Source organism: Cervus canadensis, chromosome 23 (genome assembly GCF_019320065.1).
Source record: "Cervus canadensis isolate Bull #8, Minnesota chromosome 23, ASM1932006v1, whole genome shotgun sequence".
Taxonomy (NCBI): Eukaryota; Metazoa; Chordata; class Mammalia; order Artiodactyla; family Cervidae; genus Cervus; species Cervus canadensis.
This window is the reverse complement of record NC_057408.1, coordinates 21,928,039-21,943,375: the sequence shown is the minus strand read 5'-3', so window position 1 is coordinate 21,943,375 and position 15,337 is coordinate 21,928,039. Positions and strand designations below refer to the sequence as shown.

At 39.7% G+C, this 15,337-nt stretch overlaps 1 protein-coding gene across 6 annotated transcripts in view; it reads right to left on the bottom strand.

Moving 5' to 3' along the window:
* Window positions 1-15,337, bottom strand: part of NETO1 (neuropilin and tolloid like 1) — a 116,528-nt gene that overhangs the window by 14,691 nt on the left and 86,500 nt on the right. For 2 of the 6 annotated variants that reach the window (XM_043444457.1, XM_043444453.1), the window contains exons 8-11: window positions 7,054-7,167; window positions 3,804-4,362; window positions 2,760-2,834; window positions 950-1,902 (exon numbers count right to left, since the gene is read on the bottom strand). In XM_043444457.1, coding sequence (XP_043300392.1) covers window positions 2,774-2,834; window positions 3,804-4,362; window positions 7,054-7,167 — 734 coding nt within the window. In that variant the 3' untranslated portion in view covers window positions 950-1,902; window positions 2,760-2,773. Of the gene's footprint in view, window positions 1-949; window positions 1,903-2,759; window positions 2,835-3,803; window positions 4,363-7,053; window positions 7,168-15,337 lie in introns of those variants that run through there. The other 4 variants (XM_043444454.1, XM_043444456.1, XM_043444455.1 and 1 more) reach the window with 3 other exon arrangements.

Here is a 15,337-nt window from a genome sequence, read left to right as displayed (position 1 = left end):
ACAGAGAGAATAGCCAAGCACTTAAAAACAGATCTCTGGATGCATCAACTTTGAAATAAAAAGGGCATGAAAACAAGCATGATAATAAAAGAATTAGTCAAGTCAGATTAAAAAAGACTAAATTTTAACATAATGTATATAAAATATGTAGCAAAACAATAAAAATAATCTTTCTTTATACTGTTCTACACAGCTTTTCTATTCACCAGTTTATCAAATTCATGAAGTAATTATTTCTGTGGACTGATATTTTTTAAATACAGACTACTCAGAATTGCTATCATAATCAATTTTCTTTTCATAATTTTTTTCTTTCACATTTATTTGTTTCTGTAACACAGGTGAAGTTGAATTCCCAACAGGGATGTATGTGAGTAAATTCATCTATTGAGTTTGTAGAGCTTGCTTGCGTTACCAGGTTGGAAATGTGATAGACTAGACAGCTTTGCCATTTGAAGGACAAAATTCTATAGAATTCAGCAGTTTTGGAAATGCTATTAAGCAGATTTATAGTAATCTGGTTTTTATAAATTATTTTCTAAGAATACACATTCAATATTTTAAAATTACCCACTCACTAAATCAAACTTTATAGAATGTGTATATAATTCAAAAGCAATTAAATATTTTATAATATTTTAATTTATGTATGTTAAACATCATAATTAGCAAGTTTTCAGGAATTATATGTGCCTTGAGTATAAGGACAACTCAGAACTGTGTAATTTGGGTCATATAGGGCTTGTGATTTTATAGTACTAAGAAAAAAAAAGGTTCTTTTCTAAAAGGGGACCATATTCCATAAAGTTTTCAAAGTCAAATTTGGAAGAAGCATGCCTTAATTCTTAAGGACCTCCTGTAGTCTACAATGTGGGACGAATTGATATAAACAGTATACTTACGTAAGTCAGTTTTTATCACTCTAATAGAAGAAAGCATTTCTCTTAACTCAAGTTAGGAAATTATTATACATTTTTATATATCTTTATATAAAAAGTTACAAGAGCAAGCATGTGAGACAGGAAATGGAAGAGTAACAGCGGTATTAGAGAATGCATGCTTTTCACAATGTGTCTCATAAAAAGAATATTTTTCCAACTCAAATATCCAGTACTGACATGCAGGGTATTTTCTTAAACTGTCAATCAGTCATATTGCTAAATGCTTAATCAAAAATCATTTCTATTAAAGGGTATGAATGGTAAAATACCTGACCTCAAAACTATTTCTGAAACTTGGAATCTTCTTTTGATTAAAAAAAAAAAGGAAATGGGGGTATATAGGAGAGACAAAAAAAAAATGAGATTTTTCTTATTGCAATCTAGTAATTTTACTTAGTACTTTTGGCTGCATTTAATGATATTACAACAACAGATGCTTATAGTCCATAAAGCCTCTAGCTGGTGTTTCCATGGTCCATATTTTCACTTTTCACTGTAGCATGTTCAAAATCACTCAGGAACGCACTATTCTCAAGCAGTCTATATAATGAAAACAATGTACATGTAACACAAAGTTCATCCAAAAGTGTGGGGTTTTTTTTTCACATATCACACAATGTACAATTACCTAACAAAGACATAAAGCAACATAGAAACAAAGTGAAACCGACAGGAAAAATAAAGCTGGGATAGTCTCAATCAGGAACTAATTTCTTCTTCAAGTTTCCAGTAAATCTCAAAATGTATTTAAAAACTAAGGAGCACTTGGTGGCCTGCAACCAAATTACGAAATGAACATATCATTGTGCAGCGGGGAAGTCTTGCCGAAGTAATAACAAATGTCTGTAATTCTTAAGTTTGGATAAAGGCAGTGGAATGAATTTAGAAATATGTCCACTTTTCACAATTCACTATAGAATTTCCTTTTCACAGTCCCCATGTTTGTATAAATAGTTCTTCTCTGAAAATAAAACACAGTTAAAACATTTTCTCCCAATGAAATATGCACACAAATCCACCAATTTATCAGGTTAACATAGAGCACAAAAAAGCATTCACCTAATTCAAGAATAGTTGATAGATCTGAAGAGCTTTGAAGAGATAAACTGTCAAGTAAATGTAACTGGAGACAAATTAGTCTAATAGAGACACAGACTATTAAATGCTAAAAATAAAGCCATTATGTTACCTGATAACAAAAATAGATGTACACATAGACAACTGATATTTATGGAAAGTTTTACATTATCAAGCATTCAAATTTTATATTATAAAATTTGACATAACATGCTGCATTTAATTTAGATGAAATAAGCTACATATTCATGCAAAAATAAGAGTGTGCAAATTGTATCAGTACCACCAAATAGTGTATGCGTTTTGAGTAGATATTGCCAAATTAATACAATTATTGCCAGTTTTATATGTTGACTTCAGTTATATTGAGACAGTATTCAATTTTTTAACTATGAGAACCTTGGATTTCTTTTGGTATTTCTTTTAAGAGTTCACTAATTTTTGTATCTTTACCTTAAAGCATATAAAGTTTAATTTATTAACTTAACATCCTTTTAAATTACATTGTAGTATAATGCTTGATGGTAAGAATATTAACATGTATTTTAAAGTTACGTCTACTAAGAATCATCCATCCATCAGCATTGAATCCAGTATGTTTCTAATCATGAAATGTTATGAAACACATATCTCAAGAAATAATGCGTAAAGAGCACATTTCCTAAAAAACTGCAAGACGACTGCAACAAAACAAAACAGAATACAACGAAGCGGGAGGAGGGGCCGAGGGCACGTGCTTACCTTGAATTTTCTGTTTAGACCCTAGTTGTGTTGTATTCAGATTCATGTTTGCTTAGAGACCCAATGAGGCAGAACCTGGAATGTTACGGCTATTTCATTCAACAAAGTAATATTTTCACAAAAAAATAAATATGCACACAAATATTTACTTAAAAGCATTCCTAAAAATTCATAAAAGTGTGGAAATAGATTTTTTTTTCCATCAGCATGCAAAAACATCTAATCAACTAAAAATAGGTTTCTGAGGTTCTGAATTGAGGAAGTGTGAACTTTTATAAAATAAACTAAATGCTAGTAAACATGCAAAGCAAAACAAAAGTAGATTGGATTTGGGGATTTAAAATCACTTTTTTTTTTTCTAAGTTTAAATTTTCTTTCCTCAAGACTTTTATTAATTTGAGGGCTAATAATACAATATAGATAATATTGCCTTCATATCAAAAGGAAAATGTTTTTACTAATGCTTGCCACAATTAAATATAAATGTTTAAGGTTTTCAGCATACCACACTATCAAACACAATCTGTAATATAAGTATTATGTGGTATGTGGGAAAAAGTATTTTAATGTTCATACCAAAAATATAATGCATTATATCTCAAAATATGTTATTTTTACATTAAAATTGTTCAGCAAGATGGGTTAACCACCTTGGTAAGGCAATTAATTCCAAATATCATCTCACATCTTAAAATATAGAAATATTGATGAGAGCAACCTTTATCACCACATGGAAGAAAATGAGCCATATAAATCTGCAATATAAGTTAACACCAGATCTTTTATAGAAATAAATATTATATATGTATAGAAATAAACGAAATCTCTTTGGTCTGTGTAAGCACACCTGTATGTACCTAAATGGGATTTAGGAAAAATATAGATAGCCGGGAAACAAGGAAAAGAAGAGGCAAACTCTGTAACACTACGGTTTGTCATTAACGAAAGAGAAACTGAAATGGGAAGACAAACTAGAACACAATATGCTGGAAGCAGCTCAGTCTTCAGGTTATACTTGTCATCAAAAAATCTATAGATACTGACCGCTGGACGGCTTTCTCGTGGCGGGACAGCCTGTGACTCGTGGTGGGCACCTCCTCGATCTCGTCGATGTCACAGGCGTCGGCAGCCTCCTGGGAGTAGTTGTGTTTCATGACGAGGATGTTCCTCCTGTTCACGGGTGGGATGAGGGGCTTGACGGGCTGTGGGGGCATCTCGGTCAAGACGGAAGCGTCTCTCGTGCTGAGGTTGCTGCGGCTGCCTTTCGCACTGGACAGTTGGGAACCACAGTGATGGTCGTGAATGCATTTGGAAGAGGACCTCCTCAGTTTATGGTAGTTTTCAAAGTCGTCGGCCACATCGGCAAAGTCAGCTGTGGCTCCCGTCCCTCTGAGGGTGCACAGCTCATAGTGAGGAGGCTCAAACACCTCCTGGAAAACTGTCTGGTCAAAGTCCGATTTCCTTTGGACATATTTTTTACGAGGCTGTTTGATCTGCACAATGACAGAAATGATAATAAGGATGATCACAATGCAGGAAGTCACGCCAATGACCGTCCCGCTGGTGTTGGTCAGCTGGTCCAGCAGCCCGGCCTTCCTCTTTTCTACAGGTCCAGGGAGCGAAAACAACAAACAAACAAAACAAGAAACAACCCACCACGCATTAATACAGCAGTTAAAGTGTACACTGAGAACTTCAAGATGAAACAGGCTGAGCATAAAAATTTTCATTGTCTTAAACGTAAAACGAGTCTTTAAAAGACACAAAGAACTTCACAAGAGCCCTATCTGCTAGCCTCAGAAACAGCCACCACCATCCACCCACGCCACTGCACAGCATCGCTCCCGTAAATGTAATATATGTTCTGGAGAAGATCTTAGAAAACCTTGAGGATGACATCTGGAAATCAACTGGCCATGTTAAAAACAGTAACTTCTTTTTCTTCTCATTGGTATAAGAAAACTCACACGTGCCACCAATGGGAATATGAACATACCTATATTGTTTTGAATTTAGTCTTGATGTGGATAACTGAAGTCACAGTTTTCTGATGTCAAAAGGTTATGATTATACTTTAAGACAGACACTTCTGGAATGCTGGCATGAGGATTTCTGTGGGTCTTTTCCCCAATGAAACAGTTTTGGCAAAAATTTTAAAAGTAACATTTAAAGTTTCCGGAAATTGAATGGGCATACAGCAAACAGAGGTACATACGTTCAAGAAAATCTACTAAATATCCTTAAGAACAGGAATAGCCTGTGGCCTTTGAACTCCTCCACCCTCAGTTCATCCTGATGGTTTCTCTCCCTATGGGCCCCAGTTTGGAGCTACAGCACCCACCCCACCAGCAAGGGCAAGCCGCCAGCATTTCTCTGGGCCCTTTCCATCCCCCAGATCCATCCTGCAGACTCTCCATCCCAGGCAGGACTGGGGGGCCAATGCTGGGCCCTCCTCTCCTCCCTCCAGGCCCCACTGGTAGGATAGAAGGTCTACACCTGGACAGCAGGATGACCACACCAGGCTCCGATCACACGGGCCCCAGCTCACTCCGAGCATGGAACTATCTGAAGGGGCAAGCTGAGAAGACCAGAGGTCACCGTCCTCAGCCAGGGCCTGATTCATAAAGCGCGACTGTTCCTCCCAGAGAAGTGAGCTGCTGTCCCTGCCTCCTCCATCCCCCCATCAGCGCATAGAGAGTGGTGGTGACAGGTGTTGCCCATGGAGAGAGGTGGGCCACAAGAACCACAGCAACAAATCCGCTTGAAGCAAATAAAGCCAATCTCTAACAGTGCTGTATGAGGTTCTTCACAAAACATTTAATTCCCTGTCCATTCCAAAGTGGTTCCTTGGACACAACACGGATCATCGCCCACATCCTCTAAATAACTGTTGCCAGGTCTGCTTTTCCTGATGATTCTGTGACCAATAGGTACTATGGTAATGTCTCTCTGCTTCAATATTTTAATAGAAGATATTTGACTTTAGGGCTGGTGGCACAGTAGTAAAGAATCCGCCTCCCACTGCAGGATATGCAAGAGATGCAGGTTCGATCCCTGGGTTTGGAACATCCCTTGTGGAGGAAGTGGCAACCTGCTCCAGTATTCTTGCCTGGGAAATGCCATGGACAGAGGAGCCTGGTGGGCTACAGTGTAGGGTTGAAAAAGAGTCAGCCACAGCTGAGCAACTAAGCATGCACACACACTGGACTTTAAGCATGGAGCGTTATTAGCCCGTTTTTTTTTTTTTTTATCTTTGCAAATTGGTGAACATAAGATCTGAACAGAAGAGGGTATGTGGTACTTTGAACTTAACCAAAACCTGCATCATTCATAACCAAGCCAAGAGTTTTGTTATTCAGTTGCTAAGTTGTGTCTGACTCCAAGACCACATGGACTGCAGCACGCCAGGCTTCCCTGTCCTTCACCATCTCCTGGAGTTTGCACAAACTCATGGCCATTGAGTCGGTGATGCCATCCAACCATCTCATCTTCGGTCACCCCCTTCTTCTCCTGCCCTCAATTTTTCCCAGTATCAGGGTCTTTTCCAATGAGTCAGCTCCTCACATCAGGTGGCCAAAATACTGGAGCTTCAGTCTCAGCTCTCTATGTAAACAAATCTTTGTGTACAGGCCACAGTAGGAAGCTAGATCAAAGGAAGATATTCTCATTGGAAAGGAAAAAGAGCATTTCGGTAGGAAAACTGAAGTCGAGGTAAGCGCCTTTAGGTACCTGAGAGCCCTAAGGTTCCCTGGATACACCTTCATCTCTAGACTATGTGCACAAAGTCCCATGAAGACAGACTGGGACTGACAGAGAGGTGCAGCCACTGACGAAGGAGCTTCTGATAGGAAAGCCGACTTTGCTTGAGAAGATCCAGTGGCCAATCCACGGTGCTGCAGCTCCAGAAGGGAGATCAGCCAATAAGCATTTCTGTCCATGGGAGTCTCCAGGCAAGAATACTGGAGAGGGTAGCCATTCCCTTCTCCAGGGGGATCTTCCCTTCCCAGGGATTGAACCTGGGTCTCCCACATTGAAGGCAGATTCTTTACCATCTGAGCCACCAGGGAAACCCACTCAAGTGTAAAAGATAGTTCATTGTGTGTTAAGGAATGCAGAAACAACATGAATAAGAGCCAAGAAAAAGGCCTACCAATCAATTCTAAAACATATAGGAAGTTCATAAAGCCAATATACAATCTATTTTTAAGATGGGCTGATGCATACAAACGCTGGATAAGCTTCTTCCCACACTACAGATAGAGAGATTTTGCCAAGTCCAGGGACTCATGATTACCTTTACAATGATTTTCATCCCAAGGGTACACACAGTTCTGGAGTCCATTGCATACCAGCGTATTGTTAATACACATGTTACTGTGGCAGAAGAAAGTATTGCCTTCACAGGGAGCTAAAAGGGGAGAAGAAAAAGATGAAGAAAACAGTTTTAACTGATGTTCACAATTGTAAATCACTCACATCACAAACCTAGAAACAAAAAAGATTAGTATGATAATTCGCCATCAAGTTGAGATAAATGATAAGACAGACATTCCATCCCCAGAAGTGTTGCCATAGTGGTAATTATTTCTTGTGCTACTAACAGAGCTGGCATTCTTCTAGATGTGTTCAGCTTAAAAAACTGGCACAGGAGGTTTTCCATCATAAAAATGAAGCACTTTATCAATGCGAGTTCTTCTTTTATTTTTTTAACTTTTAGCGAAACTTCAGTGCTGACCACATGCAGAACATCATGCTTTACACTGAAATTCTGTATGTATAAATTTAACTGTCCTGTTCAAAAAATTTTTAGTTTAATGGAAATATTGAAATACTTTGGAAAGTGTATGCTTACAAAATACTAATGAAGAGACTATATACTAAACCAAACCCTATGATCTCATTTAAGCACATGAAAGAAGCAAGGAATATCATGGAAATTCAGAACAAGGGAAAATTTATCTTGAACAACATAAGAAAAATACATATCATTCTCATTGACTTTTAATATGTAATATGGTAATAAAATTAGCCTACTTGGCATATATTTCACACATTCTACTAACTTTAGGTATGATGGCCTAGGATCTCCAGATTATAATTCATGTTGGGTAAAGTAAGAATTACATAACTTGGTTATAAAAATACAAGAACTAGTGATGAGTCTAATAAAGCAAATTCTAACGTTAGATATGACTTCATATCTATCATGGAAGTTTCTGTTATCCTGTCTTTCAGCTCATGTATTCTTTCCTCGACTGTGTCCCACGTACTAATGAGCACAGGAGGTTTTTTTTTTTTTAAACAAAAATATTACATCATTTTCCATATTACAAAAATAATTTCTTTCATTATCAGAATAATTGGTTATTTATAGCGAATCTCCGGAGTAATACTGCACAATGAATTACAGACTCTAGTGCTTTAAAGTAATTTTTGTTTTTGCCTTTTTAATCATCCACATCTCATAAAATGTAATTCTAGTGTTTATCTTTGTCAATAATAGTTCCATAACCCCTTTCAGGACAGGTATCCCCAGAAAAACCCATTAGAAACAAAACACAAAATTTACAGTGGTTCATCAATCAGTAAAGTTTTTATCAGTGATCAGTATTATCTAACAGTGCAGTCATGTTATAATTTTCACCTTCAAAACCATATATTGTGTTTGGTTTTTTTAAGGAAAGTTATCTTCTTAAAATGTATTTTCTATATTAATCAAAATTGTTAGGAAAATGCTTTACATGAGGTATTTTAACATTCCCAGAGGAATATTTTTTTAAATGATCAAGTCTTGAAAATGAAAAGCAACATAACTTGAACCAGGCACTCCTCTGACTTTCCAAGCCCTTCCCCCCGCTGTCTCCCTCATCCCAATTCCCAGGAGAGTTTCTCCTTACTTTTGCTTGGTTTGCCTCTAAGTCCCTTGTTAAATAATAAAAAAGATGTAATTGTCATTTTGAAAAACAGAATTAAATGTAGATGCAGCAGTCATTTTGAAAAGTATCAGGCTTAACATTTTATTTGACTCCTGCTTTCAACATGGTGTAAAGCTTTTATAATGTAAAATGTAATGATCCAATCTATTACTGCAAAAATCTGCTTTTCAGTACGGAAACTACATTTGAATTTCTGCAGTCAAGCATTTTGCAGAACTAATATGGTCTGTTTAGCAGATAATGAATGTTGTCAAAATGTGTAAGTAGAACAAAAAAGGAGTTTTCTGCAAATAGATTAGAGCGGCCTAAAAATGTAGAAAACACTTACTACCTGATAAACTGCAGTGGTTTTGAAAGTACAGCTAATCCATCAAGTAAAGAATACCTTTAAAAGATCATAAATATGCTTTGACCTTGTAGAAAGAGGTGGAAAAATTATTACAATTACTATTAAGTAGGATGGGCTTGCTTTTAAAATTTTAAATCTATAGGTAAAGATAGCATTGCATTCTGTAACAGTGAGGTAGAACAGGAGCTTAGTAAAGGCACTAAAAATTTGGATTCCAAATTCTCCAAAAGTGATTTTGTTTCTGTTTCTGCTACTTAATGAGTCTCAAAAATGTCTTAGAAAACACCAATGTGTCAGTCAGTTATCATTAAATACTGGTGGTTTGACTGGGAATGGAACAGGGCATTTAGGACTGTCAGTAAATCATATTCCTGACACATTACATCAGATAATTATGCAAATATTCCAGTTAATTTAAACCATCCTCACTTGCAAAAAAATTACTATTCCACTACTATTTCATTTTTCCTTCCTCACCTTTGCTAACATTTATACAATTGCCAGGCAAACAACAAACAAACAAATAAGCACACTGTGCAGTGGCTAAGACACAAATCATCACAGCTTCTGCTCCTTGAACAGAAATGAATCCTGTCTCATAGACACCAGAAACAAAGTAGGATTGGATTCCGAATTGTCTTTATATTGTACATTTGAATATTTCTCTCATCTAAAATGTGAACGCACAGTAGTTCATTAAAGATTCTTATTTTTACCTCCTGCTAAAAAAAACTAAATGGCACCTTCCTGCCTCCCAAATCAAGGTATGTTCTCACAGTTCCTTCAAGGATGTCTGAGGACATACATACATTCAGCCCATAAGCACTTCCCATTGCTCCCCACATGCTCCTGAGATCTTTGGTTCATTGGCCACTCTATTCCCTTCCTCTCTCTGTGTCCTAGAAAAACTCCATCTCTACTCTGCTATCCAAATCCTATCAGAATTAAATTATCTATAGAGTTTTGAAATATCATTCCAATCTATCAGAAAGTTATCTTTGCCTTAAATCCTATTCTACTTTTAATTTTTAAAAGAGTTTAACACTTAGTATAAGTTTTTCATCTTTCCCCATGAGTTCTTTAAGGCTAGGGACATGCTTTTTTTTTTTAAACAAAAAAAAGTATTTTTAATTTCTTAGTGGGTTAATATTTCTAGGGTTGTAGTAAAGAGTCAACAGATACTTTAATTAATTTAATATCAGGGAACAAAAGTTTAGCTGACCAATTTAGCTCTGAACAATCCCAGAAAGAGAAGATTCTTGCAACTGTGTTTATCGGTGGAGAATTAACCCTCCAGGTCAAGTCTTCAAATACAATAGAAATTGTGATATTCTCAGCAACTAAATCTCATTCATTTATTTGGTTCTCTGACTACTGCTGAAAAAACACACATTCTATCAATTTTTAGAGGACTTATTCTACTTGGAAATTCAATATACACTGTCAAAAGTGATTGTCTCTTAAAAAACCAACCCCCTTATTACGTAAAATTATCTGGAAGAAATCAAGGTTTACTTATGTTAGGTAGTTAGAATAGGAAAAAAGAGTACAAAATGGCAGTGGCTAAAAGACAAAGAAGGGAAAAGCCCACGAAAATAGAACAAAGGAAGGTCTGAGGACCAGAGTGAGGACCTCAGGTAAACCAAACAGCCCTCCTGGATAGCCCAATTTACAAACAGCAGGCTCAGGGGGAGGGTAAAAAATATAAAAAGAGGAGCCAAAATTGAGCTGGGGGCTTCTCTTTGCATCTTTTGCGTCGGCCCGCCCTCATGGCCCGAGGATGTATTTTCCTTTGCTTTCTAAATAAAACTGAGCTGTAACACTGATTCATCCACCACTTCAAATTTTTGCTGCAGTGAGACAGAACCGAGGAAATTACACACTCCCCTGACACATAATAAAGTGGCAGCTAATAAAGTAATCCTCAAAATTCAAAGTATTTCACCCAGGCAGTTTCTACGGTCAGAAATCTACTTATTTCCAAGGATCAGGCCAATGAAAACTGTGAGCACAGGTCAGGTATTTAGCAGATTTACCGGCAGGTTATGAAGCATGTTTTCCCCACTGCTTTCTCCTCCTATCCTTCAGCTCCTCTCTCCATCTTTGCCACTGTTTACAAAGTATTGGGCAGGTCATCATCTTTCCATTTCTGAAAGTTGTGCCTGAAACCACTTAGCTAAGATTGGGACTCAAACTCTCGTGGCAGGGACTCTATGCTATGCTTAGTCACTTAGTCATGTCCGACTGGGACTTGAGCCTGGCCAAAAGCCACAGTGCCTGGCTTCAGGACCTAATGAAGCTCAGGCTCTTGATGCCTTATTGAAAAAAAAACTCAGTGAGAGACACAGGGATAGGTAAGACGTGGATTTGTTTGGATTCAGAGAGAAGCATGCTCAGGGTGTGGGCCATCACAGAGGGGAGCAGCCATGGAATGTGATGTGGTTAGTTTTTGTGGGCTGGGTGATTTCACATACTAACGAGTGGGAGGATCATTCCAACAGTTGGGGAACCACCCACTCCTCCGTCTTCTGACAGTGCCTTGGAAGTGTGCGGGCGCCTCTGGGTGTGTCATTTAGCTTGCAGATTGAGGATCAAGGCTTAGTTGAATTTGACTAGTCATCTTGGACCCATATGATTTTAATCATATTATGTTATGCCCTTGGGCTATGTCATTTTTTCAAAAGTTGGGCCCTGCCCCTTTCCCTCTGTTGCATGCCCTTTTCCTGAGCCCCCTCTGGGCTTACAATGTTGCCTTTACAATCTTCTGCAGGGACAACTAGAAAATAGCTGGCCCTTAGGAGAGAAATACTGTATAATATCCAATCTCTCTAGATAGTCAGGCCTTCATCTTCCATGTTTCTTACAACATGTGCATCAACAGCGTTACTCAGTAAACCCACTAGGGCCGATGACAGGCACATAATGCCTGCTAAAAGTCCATCTATTGGTGGCATCTCTTCAAGGGCAATTGGGCTTACAGAGATAATGTTTGCCATCTTGGGAGTTAGCCCTGCAGGTCCGTTTGGACCCAAATCCTTACCACCCTTCTCCTAAAGTTACATAGGAGACATACCCCTGGATCAAACCTCCATTCCACTTTTATGGAACAGCTAGTTTGTTGCCTCTTATCAATTTGTTCTTAAGCCACTTCCTAACTCCTACAACCAGGACACTATCCCCATGTAGGCAATATCACTACACTCCGCTTATTATTAAAATACTCTTAATGCCCCATAGCAGGACCAGATAACCCACTCCTTTGTCACTACTTCTGTTATTACCTAAAGTGGGTCTATGACAATAAAATATTTACCATTGGAAACACCCTAAGCTGCTCTTATGGAGGACTAGGGGAGGAAATCAGTGACTTACATTTCCTCAGAGCAATGAGAGGATAAGGCTTATGGTTGTTTTACCAGGTTCCCAGTCTCAGGGCACAGGCTAGGAAAGCTTTATATCATGGTACCTAGTCCCATCCGCAGTGGACAAACCAGCAAAGAGTTAAGATTGCAACCCCTTAATCCTTCCTGAGCGACTGAACTGACTGAACTGATTGAACCCTTCCCAGCACTAGTGGTGCTGGAGACCTTCGAGATGCCCAACTCCAGCCTGGGGATCCCAGGAGGTCAACTTGCCTCGACCTGCCTAGGGATCTGATCCCTGGGAAGTTGGCACACCTCAGCCTGCTCGGGGATCCACCAGCTTGGGGTCCCAGAGGTCAACGTGCCTCGACCCGCCCAGGACACAATTCTCTGGAGGCCGACATGCCTCAACCTGCCTGGGGACCTGCACCCTGACTCGGGTCACCTGGCTCTCAGGTTGCAACAATACTGGGTAGGATAAGCTTCAGAAAGACTCACTCCTAAGGAAGTCCACCCATAAAATAGAAGGAGGCCTATTAGTTGGGACTGTGCCTGGTCTCAGCAATAATTGAGGAGTCCAAGGAGAACCCTATTGTTTTTCTGGAAAGTCTAAAAGAGGCCCTCCAAAAGTTTACCAATTTGGACTTAGACTCTTATAAGGGACAGGTGATTTTAAAGGACAAATTTCTGTCCCTATGTGCATCAGGTGTCAGGATAAAGTTACAACAGCCCCAGTAGCAGGACCCCACTGCCTCCTTAGATAAGATGGTCCAGACAGCCACCAGTACTTTTTATAACAGAGAACAGGAGAGAGAGTCCAAGACCCAGGAGAGGGAGAGAAGGAAAGAGGCAAGGCATGCCCAGATGCTGGCCACCCTCCAGGGAAGCCCTATGGCAAAGCCCGAGTCCTTGAAGGACAAGGCACAGGGCAAATGCCTAATCTGTAGACAGGTAGGACATTGGGCCAAAGAGTGTCGAAACCATGACAAGTCTCATAAAATGGCTTGCTACAGTAAATGCCATTAATTGGAACATTGGGTGGCACTCTGCCCTCAGGACTCAAGAGTCTCAAGGTCAAGTGCAAGCCTTCCCTCAAGATGGTTCAACAGGATTGAAGCGGCCCACTCCGGCCAGCCCGCCTGTCACAGATAACCATCAACAGGGATGGAGCCAAGGGTGCAACTGGAGGTGGCAGGTAGGTCCGAGAATTTCTTGGTTGACACAGGGGCTACCTACTCTGTCCTGACCTCCTGCTCCACAGCCTTCTCCCCCAAGACCTGTACCATTTTGGGTGCTACAGGATAAACAATTACAAAAAGATTCACCTGAGCACTTCTTTGTTGCTGGGATGGACAACTATTTTCCCATCAGTTTCTGGTGGTCCCTGAGTGTCCTACTCCCTTATTGGGAAGAGATCTTTCCCTGCCTTCGAAATCTTGCAGCTATTGCAGTCCTGATAGAAGATACTTTAAAATTCTCTTTTGGGGGCAAACTAACTATTTTTACCAGCAACCAAGTGAAACAACTCCTGATGGGAGAGGCCATTTATGGATGTCTGATCAAAGGCGCCTCAAATATCAAGTCGAGCTGATGGAAACTCCAGGACTGACCATATCCCCTTGTGAGGTTCTTAACCCAGCCACCTCCTGCCTACCCCTGAGGGCTCTCTCCCCTTTCACTCTTGCCTAGAAATCTTGGACCATCTGACAAAACCTCAAGAGGGATTGTTGGAAGATCCTCTGACCAATCCTGAGGAAATCTGGTACACTGATGAAAGCAGCTTTGTCTTAGATGGAAAAGAGAGCCGGATAAGCAGTAGTCTCCAATTTTGAGACCATAGAGGCTAAATCTTTGCCACTAGGTACTTCAGCCCAATTAGCTGAGCTCATAGCCCTGATTCAAGCTTTAGAGCTGGGAAAAGGAAAAAGAGTAGCCATTTACACTGACTCCAAGTATGCCTTTCTGGTGCTACATGCACATGCTGCTATTTGGAAAGACAGAGGCCACTTGACCACCCAATTGTCCCTAATCAAATGTGGTGATCAAATCCTCAGGCTCTTAACAGGCAGTCCATCTGCCCACTGAGGTTTCAGTCTCCCAACAGGGAGACACGTCAGGTTTCAGTCAGGACACCAAAACAGGAGCACGGAAGTGACACGAGGGAGCCAAGCAGCTGATCAGGCAGCTAAGGGAACAGCGTTACAGAACCATGACCTAATAGGGGTTGCCACCCTAGTTCCACAGACTAATTTGCCAGAAACTCCTTCATATACTGAAGGTGAGACTTTTAAATCTAAGAGTGAAGGCTTTCAAGAAGATCATATGGGTTGGTTCCAAAGGGAAGGGCTCCTTTTTCTGCCTGGGAACCTCCAATGGAAGTTGGTTAACTCCTTACATGCCACCACTCATTTAGGAGAAAAGGCCCTCCAAAGATTACTAGAAAGGTCCTCCAGAGGAACAGGTCTCCAAACGACTATAAGGCAAGTGGTCCCCTCTTGTCCCACTTGCCAATTAAACAATCCCCCCAAGGAGCTCAAAGACCCCAGCTGGCCCAGCCCGTCCAATGATATGGCACCTACCCAGGAGAGGACTGGCTGATGGACTTCACCCAGATGCCAGTTTCTTAAGGGTATAAATACCTATTAGTCATGATAGATACATTCGCAGGATGGATTGAAGGCTTTCGCACCCAGACTGAGAAGCCTGAGGAGGTTGTAAAAAAAAAAAATTGCTCCATGAAATCATTACAAGATTTGGTCTGCTTGGGTCATTACAAAGTGACAATGGGACATCATTTACTTCTAAGATCACCCAAGGGGTCTCTAAAGCATTGGGCATTACTTATTATTTCCATTGTGCCTGGAGGCCTCAGTCTTCAGGAAAAGTAGAAAGAGCCGACCAGTTCTTAAAATCAGCGATAAAAAAGATAAC